Raw genomic sequence first — 17,958 nt, 5'->3', positions numbered from 1 at the left:
CCACGCCTACCCAACTCGCCCACTTCCTTCATCCTCCTGAATCTAATGTTTCCCTCCAACTCATCACCTTGCCTTACCTACACCTCCTGCACTCTGCCTCTATTCAATCGCAACTATAAGCCGACCCCACATTACAGCTCAGTCCAATACCAGCACCTTGTTCCCTAACCTATGCCTACCCTCTCAGGACAACACCTAGTCCCACCTCATCACCCACACCATTTCCACCCCTGTTCCCACAACTCCGTCCTGTCCTCTTCCCAGACATCTTCACACTGTATCCCAACATTTTTAATGCGGGTGAAGGGTTGGACTGGGAGTTCCCTCTTGGAAGAGGACCACTAATCTTCCCTACTTCAACCCACTACATCTCTATCTTATCTCATCTTTGCCAAGCCTTCTGACTCAAGTCCACATCTCCCACCACCAGGCCATCCCAGGATATTCTATAGCGTGCTCTGTCTCACCTTCCATGCCTGCTTTTCCCAATCACTCATTCACTCCCTCCTGCCCTGGGGCACCTCTCATGCGGTCTGACTCCTCTCTCGGCAGCCTCACCCTCCTTCCTTCCTGGTTGCTTACACACACCCTGTGCATCCTTTTGTTGCCTTATCCAATGCAAAGCTCTCGCTAACAGGTTGCCCATATTAAGTAAGTGTTGGCCACACATGTTCGTTCCCTTTTTTCCCTCCTCTTAAACCTGTTGTGCCCCTACCCTACCCTACCCTACTTTTCCCCTCCTCCAGGTGTGAGAAACCTGAGGGCTTTCTCACTTAGGGACCCCAGGGAATCTTTGTTCAGGTGGCTAGGGCACGGCCATTGCCTTTGGGCCCAGACCCTGGGGGTGGACTAGTGCAGGAGTGTCACCTGAGCAGGGGGTCCCTGGGGACAGTTGGAGGAATGCCCTCGGGATAGAAACAGTTGTCTCCCCTTGCGGATAAACCTCTACCCAACACTTCTTCCACCTTTACAGGTTATGAATGCTGTCTCGTTGCCCCATCCCCAATTTCAACAGATACTAACATTAAAGGGAGGCGTAGGAGAAGAAATATATCCCTATCCGACATCCCCACAGTCACTATGGGACGTTATCATCTAACTCCCATACACCTACAACGGTATCCAATCATTTTTTCGAAAACAGTTTCGAATGACAAAAGTTTTTTTTTTTTACTAAAATGGATGTTAAGGGGTAAAAAAACAGGGGTTGGGGGTGACTCCCCCATTAAAAAAACTATGGCATTCGAAATGATCACTATAAACCACCTACAACCACACATCTGCTCCCTCCACCCCGACAAACAGAAGTTTCCCTCGATCATTAGGAAAAAGTACAACTCCCATACTTCCTCCCCCATTGCCTTCTTTCAAAACCACTGTGACGAAGAACAATAGGAAAACAGCTATGAAGATTGCCCACAGGAACCAATCTACCATGGATTCCTATGGGCAGCCTTCATCTTATCCCATTAATGAGGACATACAGAATCAGGCCTCCCTTTTTTAACCACCCACACCTGACTCCAATTGGCAATAGAGGAAATCCCGGTGAGCGTGTGTGGCTGGAGCGGGAACCTGCACATTGAATTTGAGAAATAAACCAAGAAATTAAAGGCCCATGAAAGGTCCATGAAAGTTATTATGGGACTTGAAGTTCTTTTTTAAATCGAGTGAAATTGAACCGTAAAATAAAGTAACAGAGTGGTCCGGAGGAAAACGAAAGTACGCTAATTCGAAAACTCTGTGCACTGTGAAAGGGGTCCGAACGCGGGAGACCCAGAAATTGTGTTTGAAATGGGTCTGAACCAGAACGAGGGAGACCCAGAAATTGTGTTTGAAATGGGCCCGAACAAGGGAGACCCAGAAATTGTGTCTAAAGAGAGACCTTCTTTTGTTAAAGCCAAGGCTGGACGGGCCTGAGAAGATTATGCGAACTATTGAATCTTGTCATATATTTGAACTGTGTAAAAGCCTACAAGTACCATAAAGCATAGCAAACACTAAGGAATAAAGCTAGGGGGAAGGAAATCCTGAGAAAGTAAAGTGAAAGGAGTTGAGCCCGAACAAGGGAGATCCGTGGTCCGAGCCCGAACGAGGGAGACCGATTGCGAACCTGTGAATGTGAAAACCCTGACAAAGGAAAGGAACTTTTGTGTTTTGTTTATTACATCTGGCCCTCTGCAATAAGAGACTGTCATTGAGAGAGAGACTTTGACGGTAGGCCCTGATGCCGCCTATGTTTTGAACTGTTACCTCGTGGCTCAAGCATGCCGTCTTTTTCCGTGCTGAAAACGTGGGGAAGGGAGGCCAACTGCTCAACTATCCTAACATATCATTTTTAACACTTTGCTTTTTGCTTACATTGTTGTCCCACACCATTTACATTTAGATGCAAGGATTGGCAATAAGTTTATTAGCCTAGGCCCTTTTATTTTGACAGGCTACACTAGGACTACGTTATTATTATTTGATGGTCGTAGCTTGCTCCCATCTTCAGATTTAAGGTTAGATAGGCGTGCAGCCAACCCATTTGAAGTTCAATAAACATCCTTGATCTGTGATCACTTGTGTCTGTCTTCAGTGTTGATACCATGTCTTCCTTACACAGGCACTCATGCTCTCCACTGCCTCTCCAGTTGTCCTCTCACAAATCATATCTCTTATTGGCTTTTACCTTAAAGGACTCCTACTCCACTCCCCAGAAGGGTACAGATCTAAAGAAATACCTGCCCGTTCAGTATTGCTGCCCACCCGCCAATATGCTGCTGTTATTCACAAGAAAACTATGCACCCAACCCAATCATTCCACAAAATGAATATGTGTAGTCCTGAAATTAGTTGATTGAATTGGAGGGAACGAAGATATGAAGAACTACCCTTGCCATACAAATAAAATGCCATAATAAATTAAAGCATCTTCAACCTATTGTCCCCATTGCAAACCTAACCGCTTTTGTTTAAGTGATGCAGAGGGGGATTTTTTTGTACAGATTGTCTTTCATGAGCACAATCAAAGGGGACATTAAGCAGCAATTGGGGATCTTGAAGCAGCCACAGAGGATTGATAAAGTTGAACGTCTTTATAGGTTAGGAAGCACACTTGTCAGCTACATATCCCAAAAAAGATAATTTTACACCATGATGGACCACTGTGAAAAAGTCCTGCTATTCATTGAAAGCAGACTGCCTTATACAGTCTGCCTCTATTCCAGCATTCAAAGAGAAGCTTACAACCGAATGGAGGGATAGAACAGAATTAACTTTCCCATTTGCCTTACCTGTTGTTAATGCCTCGCCTGAGACATCAGTGGAATGATCTCTGAGATTAGACTGCTAAGAGTACAGGTGCATTGAAACTCAGCAAGAAGCTGATTTCATCAAAAAAATAAATGTAAAACATATTTCCAATCCGGAGGAAACACTGCTTAAATGGTGTGTTGAAGAGGAAGCAAATCAGAAGCCATTCATTCATTCCGGCATTACAATACACATCCCTATGGAATGGCTAATGCATAAGGAAAGTCTAGATTTACAATCAGGTTCTTAATACCAAAGTGAGTTTCTCCAGCTAGAAATAGTTTGACACATCATGTCCATCCAAACTTCACGTCATTCAGAAAGGAAAAGAACCATGACACATGCAGTGAAGGGCCTACGCTTTGGACAACATTTCAAAGCCAGTACATATGGCAGGAGGCACTATACAAATATATGATAACATATCATAACCTTGCTAACATCTAATTCCATTGCAAAGACAGGAATAAACTGGCCCTGTATTTTTCACAGTTCTGTAAAATGATCCTAGGTACTGTGCACCACTATGTTCTTCTAAGCTTTCACCCTCAAACAAAGGGTAGACCTGACTGGAGGCAGCACTTCATAGTACTATGGCGAGCCTCAGCAAATATCCCTGCTGATGCTACTTTATTTATAGGAACGGGCACAAGACAAAGTTTAAGAAATTGGGGAGGTGGTAATGTGTGACACACCATTTTAGGATGGCCTTTAAGCCAGTGCTAAAAGGAATGAAACAAGGAAATCTGTGAACTGGCACAACGATGTCTCAAAGTTACCAGTTTACGGTCCACTGAACGAGTCCCATCTTGGCTCTGAAGAATGAAGATTTTTTTCAGGCTAATCATCTAAGACAGTTAACATCACCAGCTTGAATTGTCCTTCAGGTATAGAAGGGGACATAACCCAAAATGAATGCTATAAAAGAAAAAGTGAACTAATCTAAAAGCAAAATAATACATTCCATTCAAGCCTGTCTCCTAATGGACACCACCATTAATTCTCAGGTGAGATGTTTTTATTGGCTTATCGTACAAAGTTTTTTTTTTTTAAGGCAAAGGGTGTTGCATTTTTCCTGGGCATGGACCTTTGTGGTTCCTCTGTTATGCAGCAAATGTTTATGCATAGTGGTATTAAAATAAAATGACACCATCCACCTGTACACAAACAAAATAATTACCAGTGTCATTGCTGTTTTCATCAGTTTGATCCTGCAATGGTTGAGATGGTGGAGAGGGAGGCGGTGCTGGGGCTTTCCTTTTACCTCTTCTCAAAGAGGATTCATTTGATGATGAGCCACTCAGCTGCAAAGAATTTGTTCTTATTATCTCCTTTCCGGATAAGTCCTGTATCGATCAAATCACGTATTAGACCATTATATTCACTAGCCATCCTTTAGAAGTAAAGCAAATTGAGCACAGTAAAAATAAAACAAATTCACACATTGAGTGAAATTAATCACATTTTGAAATGGTGCTGAATAAAACATGAATCACAATGTTGCAATATTGACACTATCGTTAAGGTAATAAGTCACTTTACATAAGAACATGCGTATACTTTAGAACTCATCAATAAAGGTTCACCAAATATGACAAAAAACACTTGGTAGCATTAGAATACAGCACACACATGCAAACTCTGATGAAACATACAGACAAGAGCAAACGACAACAAAAATGACACTTCCAAAACGTAAAATAGTAGGGAATTGGTTAGGAGTTATATTTAGTAGTACACAACAAATGATTTAAATGCTTCTATTTGGCCTACTTCTAACACGAAATCTAAAGTGAGTCAACACTAAGAATGAAAGCTTGACACTACAGCACTACTTCCATACATTCACTTTAGATGTAGTGTAGTTTACATCAGTACTACAGGTAAAGTGATTCTTATAAAGTAACGTGAACTAAGGCTTAGGTTTAGAGTGTTTATCGTAACCTTAAAGTTTGCATATTTTATTGAACTTTTGGGAGGATCGCTCAGGGGCAACACGCTCGTCTTGGAAGCAAGATGACGCAGAGCAACACAGGTTCAATCCCCGGGTCCGCGCTTAGAAATCTCTGGGTATTAAGCGTATTACAAATAAACAATTACAATTACAACGAATATCAGAGAGATACAAACATGTAAATTATATAAAAAACCACAGTTTGGATAATACAACTGCTGATTGTGATTTGGAGACTCTTCTAAATAAATAAGCACTTACACATTAAAAACTTATTTAAAACAACCAGATTCACAAACACAACATATTAATATAATTGTATCAATCGCCCCAAAGAGGAGGAATCTACATAAAACATTTAACACTTGATTGTACTGGTCTATTAGTTCAGGTCCAATTATTCCCTTTGGTGACCAGATAGATTAATCTGCATATGGCTTGAATTGCCTACTGCAATTGAACGAATGGAAGAATGGAAAGATTTCAAGAGGAATTCCCATTGGTTATGTTATATTTAAATCTTCCCATTCATAGGTTTTGGATGTTTACTGTGTGTGACGCTTTGGAGGAACACACAATGCCCCACACATAGGTGGTTGTGCCATGGTTAAAACGACCACTATCTGGTCTTTTAATGCATATACACATAGCTGCAGACATATACACATATATATATATTTAGTGAAACAAACTTTACAAAATAGAGGTAAGGTGATCTGATTCATTGCAACACAATTTTTTACATTTAGTGGGTGTGTGGGAAGTGATAAGCATCTTAACTTGGCATTGCCCGCGCGCCCTGTTGATGTCCCCCTCAATGTCATTTTCGATCTCATTTTGAATCCCTTCTGTGATATGATGTATGTGCTCATGGGCTTTGCAACAGTGGAGTTGGGGGCTTAGGAGTGACTATGAGATAAGATGCTCATCACATCCCACACCCACTGAATTTCAAGAATGTTGATGCAATTAATCAGCTCACCTTAACGTTCTCTTAATTAAAGTGTTTTCACTTAAATGTAAGGGTTTTGTTATATTATAGATTCTTTGGGCGTGGCCATTTTACTTGTTTCATTCATTATTTTAAAAGAGGGAAGGCCACTGGCCATGGCTGAGGGCCATACCCCCTGCAAACTACTACATTACCAAGTCCCACTAGTCATAGCCCAAGTCCAGAGCCGGCAGCCTCATTGTCCACTGCACTTCAGCCTTTGCCAGTGGCTCACTAACCCAGGCCTTCGGCCGTGCCCACTGTCTACATTGTCCCAAATATTTAAAAAACCTAAATATTAAAAAACACTGAGGAACTAAGACGGTGTCTACTGATTTTGGAAGTAGTAGGCAGTGGCAACTGTATATGTCGCACCAATTCATAAAAAAGACATCCGCGCTTAGTAGTTCCAATACAACCTGCTGATTTTAAAGACTATCATCAAGTCCCAGTGGTCCAATTGAATATACCGCTTTTTCCCCCCTCTTTTCTGTTTCCATGATAATACAGAGCATGCACATCCCTGCAGTAAGGAAAGGTTTCACTCTTCTATTCTTATCATATTTTCTTTGCAAGCTCACCTGGTAAAATTCCGACAGGAATATCGACTGATTCAGCAGGGCATACATTTTCACTATGCTTTTGGCATTGAGGTTTCTGATAGGGAGGTCTGTTTAGCAGGTCCTCTTTTCTGAGACTGAATTACCCACATTATATTTATTATTTAATAAAAATCAAAAAAGCTAGGACTTCGACACCCTCGCCAGAAGGCAAATCCTCACACGCCCCCAAGCCAAAAAAATTGAGGACAACCCGTCAATGGGTCAAACTCATCCTCGAAGTGAGAAAATAAATTGATGCCATCTGTACTAAAATGTCGAAATCCAGGCTGGGGTGTGTAAGGGTGCAGAAGTACAAGTCTGACACAGTGGTGGCATGTATCAAAGACGTTTATTATAGAATAAAGAAATGGAAAACCCAATCTTTCTAGGAGGGGTTGCCCTGCCTCAACTAAAACACTAAGGACTCTGTTAGGATGTCTCGTTAAATAATATGTCCAGCGTTTTGTGTCCAAACCTAGTTATGCATCTTACACTAACCTTACAAAGGAAAAGCTGGTTGTCTTCTTAATCCAGAAGGAGCCTCCTCTCGCTCTGAATAAAGGCCTTGAAACACAATGAGCCAATCCTCAAACACAGTTCCAGTTCACAAGTAATTCAGATTTCCAACAAATGTCTCTTTCACATGGGTCCCAGATCCCTCTGGGTTGTTTTGCTTTCTCCCTGACTTGTTTAACAACTCTTCTCTCTCTCTTCTGTGTGGGTCCCAAACCCCATTTATGTTCTCTCTGACTTTCCCTGATTTGTTCTGGGACTCAGCCCCTTGACCATATACTACTTCTCTCTTGTATGGGCAACAGACACTTGTGCTTGGCTTTTGTGGACCGTGTTGGCATTCATATGGGTCGCAGACCCTGGTGTGTTTTGAGGGATACTCTACCCAAACTTCCCTCACTGTTCAACTGAACAGATCTGGTGTACTCTCTTACCAGTTACTGTTCCACATATGATAGTTTATACAGTTTGTTTCAATCGCTCTCTTCTTGGTTTCCTCTGGGTCCCTGACCCATCTACTTTAGCTTTACCCTCTGCGGTTCAATTGGGTGCCAGACCCCTTCATATTGGCTCCTCGGTACACTTGGTTTTATCTCCTGACAAGTGTCTATGGATGCGGCATGTGTCTGTATTCTTTTAATCTCTCCCTTCTTGATTGTGTTACGGTCCCCGACCCATTTACTTTGGTCTTGTCTCTGTGGTTCACTTGAGTACCAGAGCCATTTATATTGGCTTCCCAGGACACTGGGTTTACTCTCCTGACCAGTGTATATGGATGCAGCATACGTCTGTGTATTTATATCTAGGTCGGAGTCCTTGACAAGTATTCTATCATCTGTTTAACTCGTGTCGGGTCTCGGACCCGCTTAAGGCTCCTATGAAAAACCAGAGGGTGCTTCACAACCTAGTCCCCGGGGATCCCTTACTCAGGTGGCCAGGGAAAGGCCACGGCTTTTGGAGCCCGACCGTGGGGGTGGACAAGCGATGGTGGATCACCTGGGTAGGGGGTCCTCAGGGAGTGGGAGAGAAGCACCTGATGGTAAGACATGGTATCCCCTTTTTACACAACCAATTTAACCACTATCATTGCTTATTTTATTGGAAATTACAGCTCCCATAATTCCTCCCCACTTCACATTGACAACACTACTGAGCCGAAGATGATGAGGAATGAGGCCAGGAAGATTACCTCTACTGACTTACAATTGCTCTGTCCCTTTAATGAGACCAGGCAGAGTCAGGCATGTAATCCTAACTACACACACCTGCCACTTGTTAACATTCCCTGTCAGGATAAAAGGTGGCGCACACAGGTACATTGTGAGCGAGGGTGAGTACGAGAAGGAGCAGCTTTTTCGGGGCTCATGCGAACCAGGCTATCAAAGTTGGAAGGCCAAGGGGTAGATCGGCAGATGCGAAGAACGAAAGAGAGCTAGGCGAGAATTCGACACTTTCGGAAAGCCGCAAGCATTCCACGAATGAAACCGAGTGAGCAGGAAGGAGAAACCTTCAAGGTACTTCAAGGCACCCACTACCCTCCCGGGAGAACAACAGAGTTGGGGAGAGGCAGAGGAGGCGTTGGTAATGGCCTTGACTGATACATGAAAAGCATTGAAGAAAGAATCCCAATTAACACGACCAGTGAGTATTGAAGGCAACAAAAGCCCAGTTTGTGTTAAACGCAAAAGTAACAGTTGAAGGTTGCACGCGTGCTGATAAAACGTGTAGTGGAAAGACAAATTGCTGAATTGCGAGGAAAGTATACAAAGTAACAGAGTGGTCCTGTGAGGCGGAATCACACATTAGAAAATTCTATGTGAAATGTTTTGAGTTGAGAGAAAGCAGAAAACAAATGCAAGAAAGTAACCGAAATCCCGGACGAGAGTGGATTGAGTGAAAAGTATGTGAACTCTGAATACACCGGGCCAGATTACCGAAACTATGCACGGTATTAGCACTAGGGCAAAGTTTGCCCTATTTTTTAAAAACACTGGGACACATTAAAAAAACCATTACACCTTGGCAAGTGCAGTTTGGCATATTAAAAGCACCAGGGTAAAAATTGCCCTAGAGCAAAAAAGATGCACTTTCACTACATCTTTGCACCAGGGCAAAGTGTGCCCTAGTGCTAATACAGAATTGTATTAGCACTAGGGCAAACTTTGCCCTGATGCAAAAATGCATCAAAAATGTATCTTTTTAGCACTAGGGCAATTATAGCCCTGGTGCTTTTAATATGCCAAACTGCACTTGTTGAAGTGCAATGTGTTGTGATGTGTCACAGTGTTTTTAAAAATAGGGCAAACTTTGCCCTGGTGCTAATACTGTGCAAACTTTGCACTTGCACAGGTGCAAAGTTTGTGTAATCATGCCCTTCAAATGTGCACTCATATCATAATGTCCGCTGCTGCAGGCTTGGCTGGTAAATCGGAACTGCTACCTTTGTCGGTGGGTGTATCGTATAGGGTACACTTGGAGGGGCATGATGCTCGAGATACGTCCATATTCTGGTAAAACAGTGAGGTGGGTTAAGGCACATGTTGCAGTCGGTTTGTATTCTGTGATATTTCCTAATGGAGCCGGAGGAGTCAGCTTTTTCCCGTCAAATATCGATAGCCCGAGGACTAATGGATAATAATAACACCAGTTTCCTACAGTGTATAACTACCACAGTGCCAGGTTAAGAGTTCTATAGAAAGAAACACATCGTTATTATGTGCATTACCATTTTACGATTTAGGATTATTATCGGTCTAAAAAAAGGTTCGTTTTATAGCTTTGCTAGTCACAAAAATAGCTCTATGCACTATAAATTGCGCCACATGTTATATGCACAGAAGCTGCCCTCCCGCAAACAGGATGTGCATTATATTCCAGAGCCACACAAATCCCTGCCACTAGCGTGTGATCAAATGTTGGAGTGGAAACCAACCCTTATGTGTTTTGTACCTGGGCCCCTGGGCATGCATTTGAAAGTGTGCCCAACCCTGCATAGTGCACATATTCCAACTTTGTACACCGCAAGGCACTACAACTACAACTGCGCACACATACATCACAATCTGTTAAGAGTAGTAGGCTGCAGATATGATGGGGAAGAAGCACAATGAGCATCTCAGTAAGAGTATCTACCACATGTTAGTGAGGCTGACCTGTGCATCTCACACAGCGAGGCTTGTGTATGCCTCAGGACAAAGGCATTTTATCTCTCTGAAGGAGTTAATGCCACCCACCAAGGGGCTGGATTGGTTGATTTTTCCTAGCACACTTTTGGCTTAAATGTAAACAGCAACTCGTTGCTCACAACACGGCCAATACCCGGCGCCAAAACATCCTGGCGCCAGAACATCCCATCGGCGAACTGGCCGTGCCGAAATGGGCACGCCAAAACGGGCTCTGCGGCCAATCGGCTGAGCCAAATCTGCGGCGGCGAAATGGCCGTGCCAAATCGTCTTGCTCCGTGGTCTCCTGACCCTCTTTGTCACAAACCATTCTATGATTTTCTTCTTGTAACATTGCTGCCTTCCCACTACTCCAACCTTGTTGCGTCCTACCTCCACCACCCCATTCTCATCTTCGGATTTTGAGCCTCCAACTTTGAGATGCAGTGACTAAAACCAGCACCCTATTTTTACCCCATCTTCCAAGCAAACATTCTGCCACTAGACCCACAGGTAAACTATAGATACTCTGAAATGTGCCCCTAAAAAGTAAATAAAACAAAATAATGAAGTGGTAAGAGGCATAAACTTATGTTGGAAATAAAAAGAAAAAGTAGGAATTAACTTCATTAATTAGAGTTATCTACAAGAGCATCACTATCCATCAATTCGGCTAAGGAGCTGCCTACTTTGTCCTTCTTGAGGGGTTCTGAAAGGTCGGTAAGCTCCATAAACAGTATTTCAGCTTCACCCTTTTCCACACAAATGTATGTGTTATTAGCTAGCATGATCTTCAGTTTAAGCAATTTCGCAAATATACCCCTCCGCCACCATTTACGTAAAGTGTGACAAAAAGAGCTGAGCTTCTCAGCTGAGTGATGGATGCCACAGTGATGTTTTGGATTGTTGTGGCAAGTCAGTAAATCACACATGAGCACCCAAGTCTACTTTACCTAGGGTGTCGGAACAGAAGTGGGTCCAAAGAGTAATCTGGATTTACCAATGGAAATCACATTCTACCAGAAAGGGAAAAGTAGCTTCCAATAATTTTGCCAGTTAGCCCCCTGGAGGCAAACGTCCCACCCATTGGAATATTGAAAAACCTAATAGAAGATCTTCTGTCACCCGTGTTGGGATGGAAATGAGCCTACCACACGCCCCTAGGCGCTTCTAAATAAGGCAAACCTCATATGAAGCAATGTAACATACAAGGGGGGAGCAGTACACATCACCTGTTATCATATAGAGACCCTGCAGCGCATAGAAATAGGCACTTACTACTAGAAATGCCCACAATCCTAGAGGCCATTTTGTGATGGGCCCAACATGAGGCATGCTGCAAGCCCACGCTACTCACGTTCCCAGTTTCCAAAGCCCAATTTCTACATAACATGCTGGCTCTTCTTGAGCCCTGTTCCCACGGAAGTCCATTTCCCTCTCGTCCCTTCAGTGTTGCAAATATTTAGTATCACCTTTAGGAATGCGCCCGGCAAAGACTGTGAGACAGCACCAGTCTCTGCACTGCGTCCAGTCTCGGGATAATAGCTCAGGGGCAAAGTGCTCGCCTTGGAAGCAAGACGACACGCAGCAACACAGGTTCGATCCCCGGGTCCGCGCTTAGAAACCTTTGGGTATTAAGCACGTTATAAATAACCTATCATATCTCCACCAACCTGCCATCTGGCCTCTAACCCCCATCCAGCCAGGCCGGTGCCGGCCTCACACCACTGACTCGACCCCCACACCTTTGAATTCTTGATAAGCCCCAAGACTCCCAGGTCCCAACCGCCATAAAGTGTCCACCAACGCTCTAAAACCGAAGCAGCCATATTTCTTGCTAGAAGCAACACACGGCCCCTTTAACATGAGATACCGCGGCGGGTAAATCAAAGATGAAACCCCAGAGGGGAGACATTGAGTGCGAGAGCTGCAGTATCAATGAAGCCCTGAATGTATGGGTCAGCATGACTATTTTATACTCCCTTCACCCGGACCATTTCCCATGCTAACCCATGTGCCTGCCACAATGAATGGTTTGTCTCAGTTGTTTAGTTTAGATAGGAACTTTATGCATGCCCTGACCTTCACTGCGAGGATGAGCCCAGCTGACCCACGTGGATCCAGATCGATGGGGAAGAACCAGACAATTACTGCTAGGCATCCCCTATGGAGCAAGCCCATGTGTAGAGTGCCTCCAATCAGTGGCTCCGGACTGTACCCTATGTTGTGACGATTTTCTAGTTCATAAGCCATTGTTTGTAATTGTAAGACCAGAGCACTCTAGCAGCAGAGTTCTTTGCTGGCACTTGTATTTTGTACGAGTAAACGTTGTTATCATTGCAAACCTCTCTTGGCTTATTTCCCTAGCAGGGTGTATTTACTCGGGAGTGTGCTTATAGAGGGACTTGCGTTCACCAGGAACAGTTCCATTGGCTATAAAGATGCTATCTGACAACATAGCAATTCTTCATCTTTCTTTCCCAGTATCTGTTCCCACAGTGTTTCTCGCTGCTGAGAAAAGTCAACTCTGTAGTCCGAAGGTTTTTGTTCATAGAGGTTTGTGTAAGTTTGAGCTTTTCTGATCTCTTTTACTGCCATTTTAACTCCTGAGCCAAAATAGACAGATCCCTGGCGATCACAAATTTAGAGGTAGGGGGTGGGGAGGGGAACAGGGCTTCTCTTTATTACTGCACCAGCTTGGAACTGTTCTTTGAGGATAGGTCTAAGAGGGACCCAACAGAATGATTGCTCCATATGGAAGAGAGATGGTAGTTCAAGCTACCCTAACCGGAACAAACCAAGTTAGATGTTCTCAGAGTTCTGCCCAGCAACAGTCACCGGGGAGTGGTAAATGTAGCTGTTCCACCACATTTCCAAGAATTAGAGATGATGGGAGAATTGACTACAGGTTAATACGTGGCGGGCAGAACTCCAAAATATTCACTATATTTGAAAGAACACTTGCATAGTAAAATAGCTGAGTGGGTGACACTTACCTCTTCTGAATATATTTAAAGCATGTGCCTTGCAACGGAGTCTCATCTGGTAAAAACTTAAAGGGGGGACAGAGTCTTTTGGCCCAGGAGAAAATACCATCCTTTTATGAGACTCCTGGATATGGTAAATTGAGGATCCATATTATATTCCCCAGTCTCCCTTCAAGCAGCACCTCAACATCGACTCTGCAGTTACTGACTCCAGAAAAGGCACATGGTATATCCCACCATATGATATATTTAATTGGAAATTTACAAAAATGCCCACTTCACCCATCAAGTTAGGGGAACAGTATTCAGGAGGAAAGTATTTCATATTTTTGTATTTATTTGTTATTTATATAGCGCCTTCCGCCAAAGTCCACGAAAATCATCCCCAGGAAGAGATCATCATTAGTACAACCAAAGTAGAGCAGAATTTGGTATGAAGCACACTTTGGGTGGGCAAGCACAAGCTGGGTGGTGTAAGGAAGGCATCGTATCAAAGCAAGACAGACACAAGTGATCACAGTTCAAGGGTGTTTATTAAACTGTAAAGTGGGTGAGATAAACGCCTAATCTAAACCTAAATCTAAGATGGGATCAAGCTACGACCATCAAATAATAAGAATACATTCCTAGTGGGGTCTAGTCAAATAAAAAAGGGCCTCTACTAAGAAAACCTATTGCCAATCCTTACTGCTATGCTACAAAATAGTGGGAAAATGTTCACAAGAAAAGAAAGCAGTGTTCACAAAATAATAAGTCAGGATGTTTTCATCGGGGTCTACTTTCCCTGTGTTTTTAGCACGGGACAAGGTAGAACTCCTTAGCACAGCACACTCGTGGGCTTCTCTGACAAGCCCACAGTTCCTTTTCACTATATCAGGGACTTCTGTACCCAAGTCTCATCTCTTGCAAAGCCTCTTGCTTCAGAGGCCTGATATGCCAAAACAAAAAAACAAAAGTTCCTTTGATAACCTTCACGTAGTGCGAGTACCATCACCCTTGGATCTCCCCTCAGCAGGGCTCTGATCCTTCTTTCAGCGTCAACCTCCCAAAGCAATTGCCAATTTAAACAGACTTCCGAAGGGCAATCTCGTCTCGCTGGGACACTGTTAACCTATGGCAAGTGCAGGCTTTACAAAATCACAGTTTGTACAGTGTTCCCCTCAGCCAGGTGCAAACGTCAGTTTGACAATTGGCTTTTCATCACAACTTCTACAACGTGTCGAGGAATTTTGATTGTACAAGGGGTTTTGCTCGACACGTGTATGGCCACCTTGACACCTCACATCACCCTTCCCTATGGACTTTTGGTATTTGTATTTTCTTTACCCCTTTTTGTTCAAGACAGTCTCTTCGTTCAGGAGAGAGGTACCAAGTTCATTCACAAAAGACCTCGGCTTCTTAATCCTCTTAATGTCGCCACTGCAACCTTGAGTCGAACACAGACCGGCCCACTATCAGGTTCGTCTGACTACTGCTTCTTTTGCCGCTTGTTTCAAGGACGGTACCACAATGGAAACCGCGTCTTCACACCCATGCAATCCGTGTGGGAGGGTTCCACGTACCACTGAAATCTGCCACACCACTCACAAGCTGTGATTCCCGATCTTATGTTTCTTTCATCGGAGGCTTGGCGGGTCTGGGTTGAAAAAGGCAAGGGCAGCTACCTCCTTAATGTCCTTTCAGGTCTCGCAGCCTTTCTCCTTCATTTCAACAGCCATCCTGGAATAGATAATTCTTTGTGCATTTGGCCTTGTTCAACTGTGCTCTCGTGCTTTGCCTTTTACCCCAGTGGAGAAGGAAAAGGGCAGTCAGGTGTGTGTCGTTGTAGGCAATTGCCTTACTCTGCCTGACCCTTGTGTTGGGACATGTCAGGTAAACAGCTCTGGTATTAGTCCGTTGTCGCTCATGGTGTGAGAAATTGTTTGTGTTGGAAAAGGGGGCGGGGAGTAGAGTTTCTAAGTATCCTACTGGGCAGGATGGGGAAAAGATGTCACAAGGAAGGGGATACCTCATCTCACCCTTCAGTGTCCCACTTCCACTCCCCGAAGACCCTGCATCCAGGTGATCCACCCGCACTGGTCCACCCCCAGGAACTGGATTCAATAGCGATGGCCGTGTCCTGGCCACCTGGATGACAGATCCCCGGGGACTAGCGGGTGAGACACCTCCACATTTCGCACAGTGGGCAAGAGCGCAAAACTTGCCAAGAACAATCCAATAGTGGAACAGCACCTGTACACAATTTGCAACAGATGAGGTCATTGAGTGAACTTACTTCCAGCATGTACACTCAAAGTGTTGGGCTGCTGTTAGAATATAATAATATTATAAGCCCTAAACTAATCCCTTTTTGCAATCAAAAACCCTGTTCTCTTAGTGATGTTCAAAAAGGGGTCGCATTTGTCAGTCACCCAGTAAAACATAATGGAAATGTGCTCGTGGATTTTTCTGTCAGTCATTACAAGAAAAGACTGGGCTTGTGTAGAGGGCATGTTTTAGCCGCCTGGCCTTCACCGGTAAACGTAGATTAAATAACATTAAAGGCAGGTCCTCCCATTCAGCGAAGTAAGAAAAGCTCTTTCAATATGGTTCCATTCTCTTAGATACATGCTATGTAAAGACTGGCTGAACTAAACCGAGGTTAGTTACATACTGAGTCATAGTGTTCAGCCGTTGCATCTTTGTTAAAAGCATGAAAGTTATCTTTTAAGGTTGTGCAAAAAGGGTGACGATTGTTGGAACAAAGGGCGTTAAAAGGACCTCAAACACAGGTCACCGTCCGTGTACTGGTGGATAAAGTATATAATTAAGCCACGAGCAAAGTAGAGATTCTTGACATAGCAATAACATCTGTTAAAAATGCAATTTGTCCAGTCCTCTGGGGAATATGGTATGTTATTGTGTATGCAGGTTAAACATTTGCGTTATTACCTTTTGCAAAATAATAACAAATGACCTATGTTGATGCAGGCTTAGTTTCTGAATAAAAATTGAAACAGAGTACCATTCAGGAACTTCACTTCACTCTGCATGAAAAACAGGTTGTGGATGAACCTTAAGTCTGCTCAAGTGTATGATATGCAAAAATTTTGAAACTGCCTCAGATGGTCTATTTTGTTTGAATTATAGCACTTAGAAGTCTCAAAATGGTGCCCAGCGTGGGCCCCCACCGGGGACGAGGGCCACTTGACTAGAAGTGATGGAGAGGAATCTGCTGAATGGACCGATTGGTTTTGGGGATCCCTGCTATCATGGAGATTTAATTGCTTGCAGCCGACGCTAGCCTCCAACAGCGGTCTTCTCTCCATAGACGCCCTCTCCTGACTTGGGCCCTTCAAACTGCATGCGATAATTTGCCCAGAGCTATTGAGAAAGAACTTTGAAAGTATGTATAGCGAAGTGTGCACACTTCGCTTGAACGCGGGACGCGGCAATGATATTTGCAGTTGGGATTGATCCCCGTTATTACACTTCCAGTAATGATCAAGAGAAATAAAGTTGGATGCCGAAACACGTTAATCCATAGGGCAGATCAATTAAACTTTCTTATCACACAACAGCAATTGGACTTAGTCTCCAGCATAATTTTTTTTCTGACGCAGTAATAAGGTGTGACCACAGCAGCCTGGTTTCCTAATTAAACAAACGGAGTTGAGGAACTAGAAGTCTCCATTCTATGGCACACCAATCCGACAGTGCAAATTTCTGGATTTAATCAGGTTGCGGGGGTTCCAAGTGATATCAACCCAAAAGTTCCTTCAAAATCTGTCTAAAGATAAACCTAGTTTGAGATGGACAGAAAATGGCTCTTTTGACATATCCATAATTCAGCATTAAGAATTTGTATTATTAAAGAATAAAGCTAGACCCTCCGCCTTTGATGTTATCCGTGATTGGCACAAGGAAGCTATGCAGATGATAAAAAGCAAACAGAAATTTGCACAAAGGCATATATCACAGGTTGATAAAGCTTTAGATGATGATCAGCAAAAATATCAGCAAAATAATAGAGAGATAGCCAGAGATTGTAAGTTATAAAGAACAGGAATTTACCCCGTTATACCCACTACTACACAAGATGCCGTAATAGAACAGATTCTTAATAACCCTCGCCAACATTTCCTTCCCTCTGCACCTTCTCCTCCGTATGGTCAATCACAGAGCTCCTTAGTATTAGGGCTCCCGGGCCCTAAATTCCGTCCCACTCTTCCAGATTCCCAAAATGTGCCCCCCTCAATAGAAGATGACATATCAGATGCAAGCATAGATCTTCCCAGTGAATATATACACAGCGCATTGACTAAAGAAAAAGCAAGGAAATTAGAAACTTTTATTAGAATATACAAGCTGCTTTGATGCCTACCCAACAAAGGAAATTGAGGGATCAGGCCTTTCGGTTAGTATTGCAAGGAGTCAGACAGAATGTGGTTGAGGAAGTACTTGAGACCCAAGG

The 17,958-nt window shown here is 43.5% G+C and overlaps 1 protein-coding gene across 7 annotated transcripts in view; it reads right to left on the bottom strand.

Annotated features, from left to right (window-relative positions):
* COBLL1 (cordon-bleu WH2 repeat protein like 1) overlaps positions 1–17,958 on the bottom strand; it is a 777,739-nt gene that overhangs the window by 242,487 nt on the left and 517,294 nt on the right. For all 7 annotated transcript variants that reach the window (XM_069616309.1, XM_069616308.1, XM_069616306.1 and 4 more), the window contains one exon: positions 4,478–4,643. In XM_069616309.1, coding sequence (XP_069472410.1) covers positions 4,478–4,643 — 166 coding nt within the window. The remainder of the gene's footprint in view (positions 1–4,477; positions 4,644–17,958) is intronic.

Source organism: Ambystoma mexicanum, chromosome 9, assembly GCF_040938575.1.
Source record: "Ambystoma mexicanum isolate Mex_15411 chromosome 9, UKY_AmexF1_1, whole genome shotgun sequence".
Taxonomy (NCBI): Eukaryota; Metazoa; Chordata; class Amphibia; order Caudata; family Ambystomatidae; genus Ambystoma; species Ambystoma mexicanum.
Note: the sequence above shows the minus strand (reverse complement) of the source record. Positions and strands in the feature narration are given on the sequence as shown.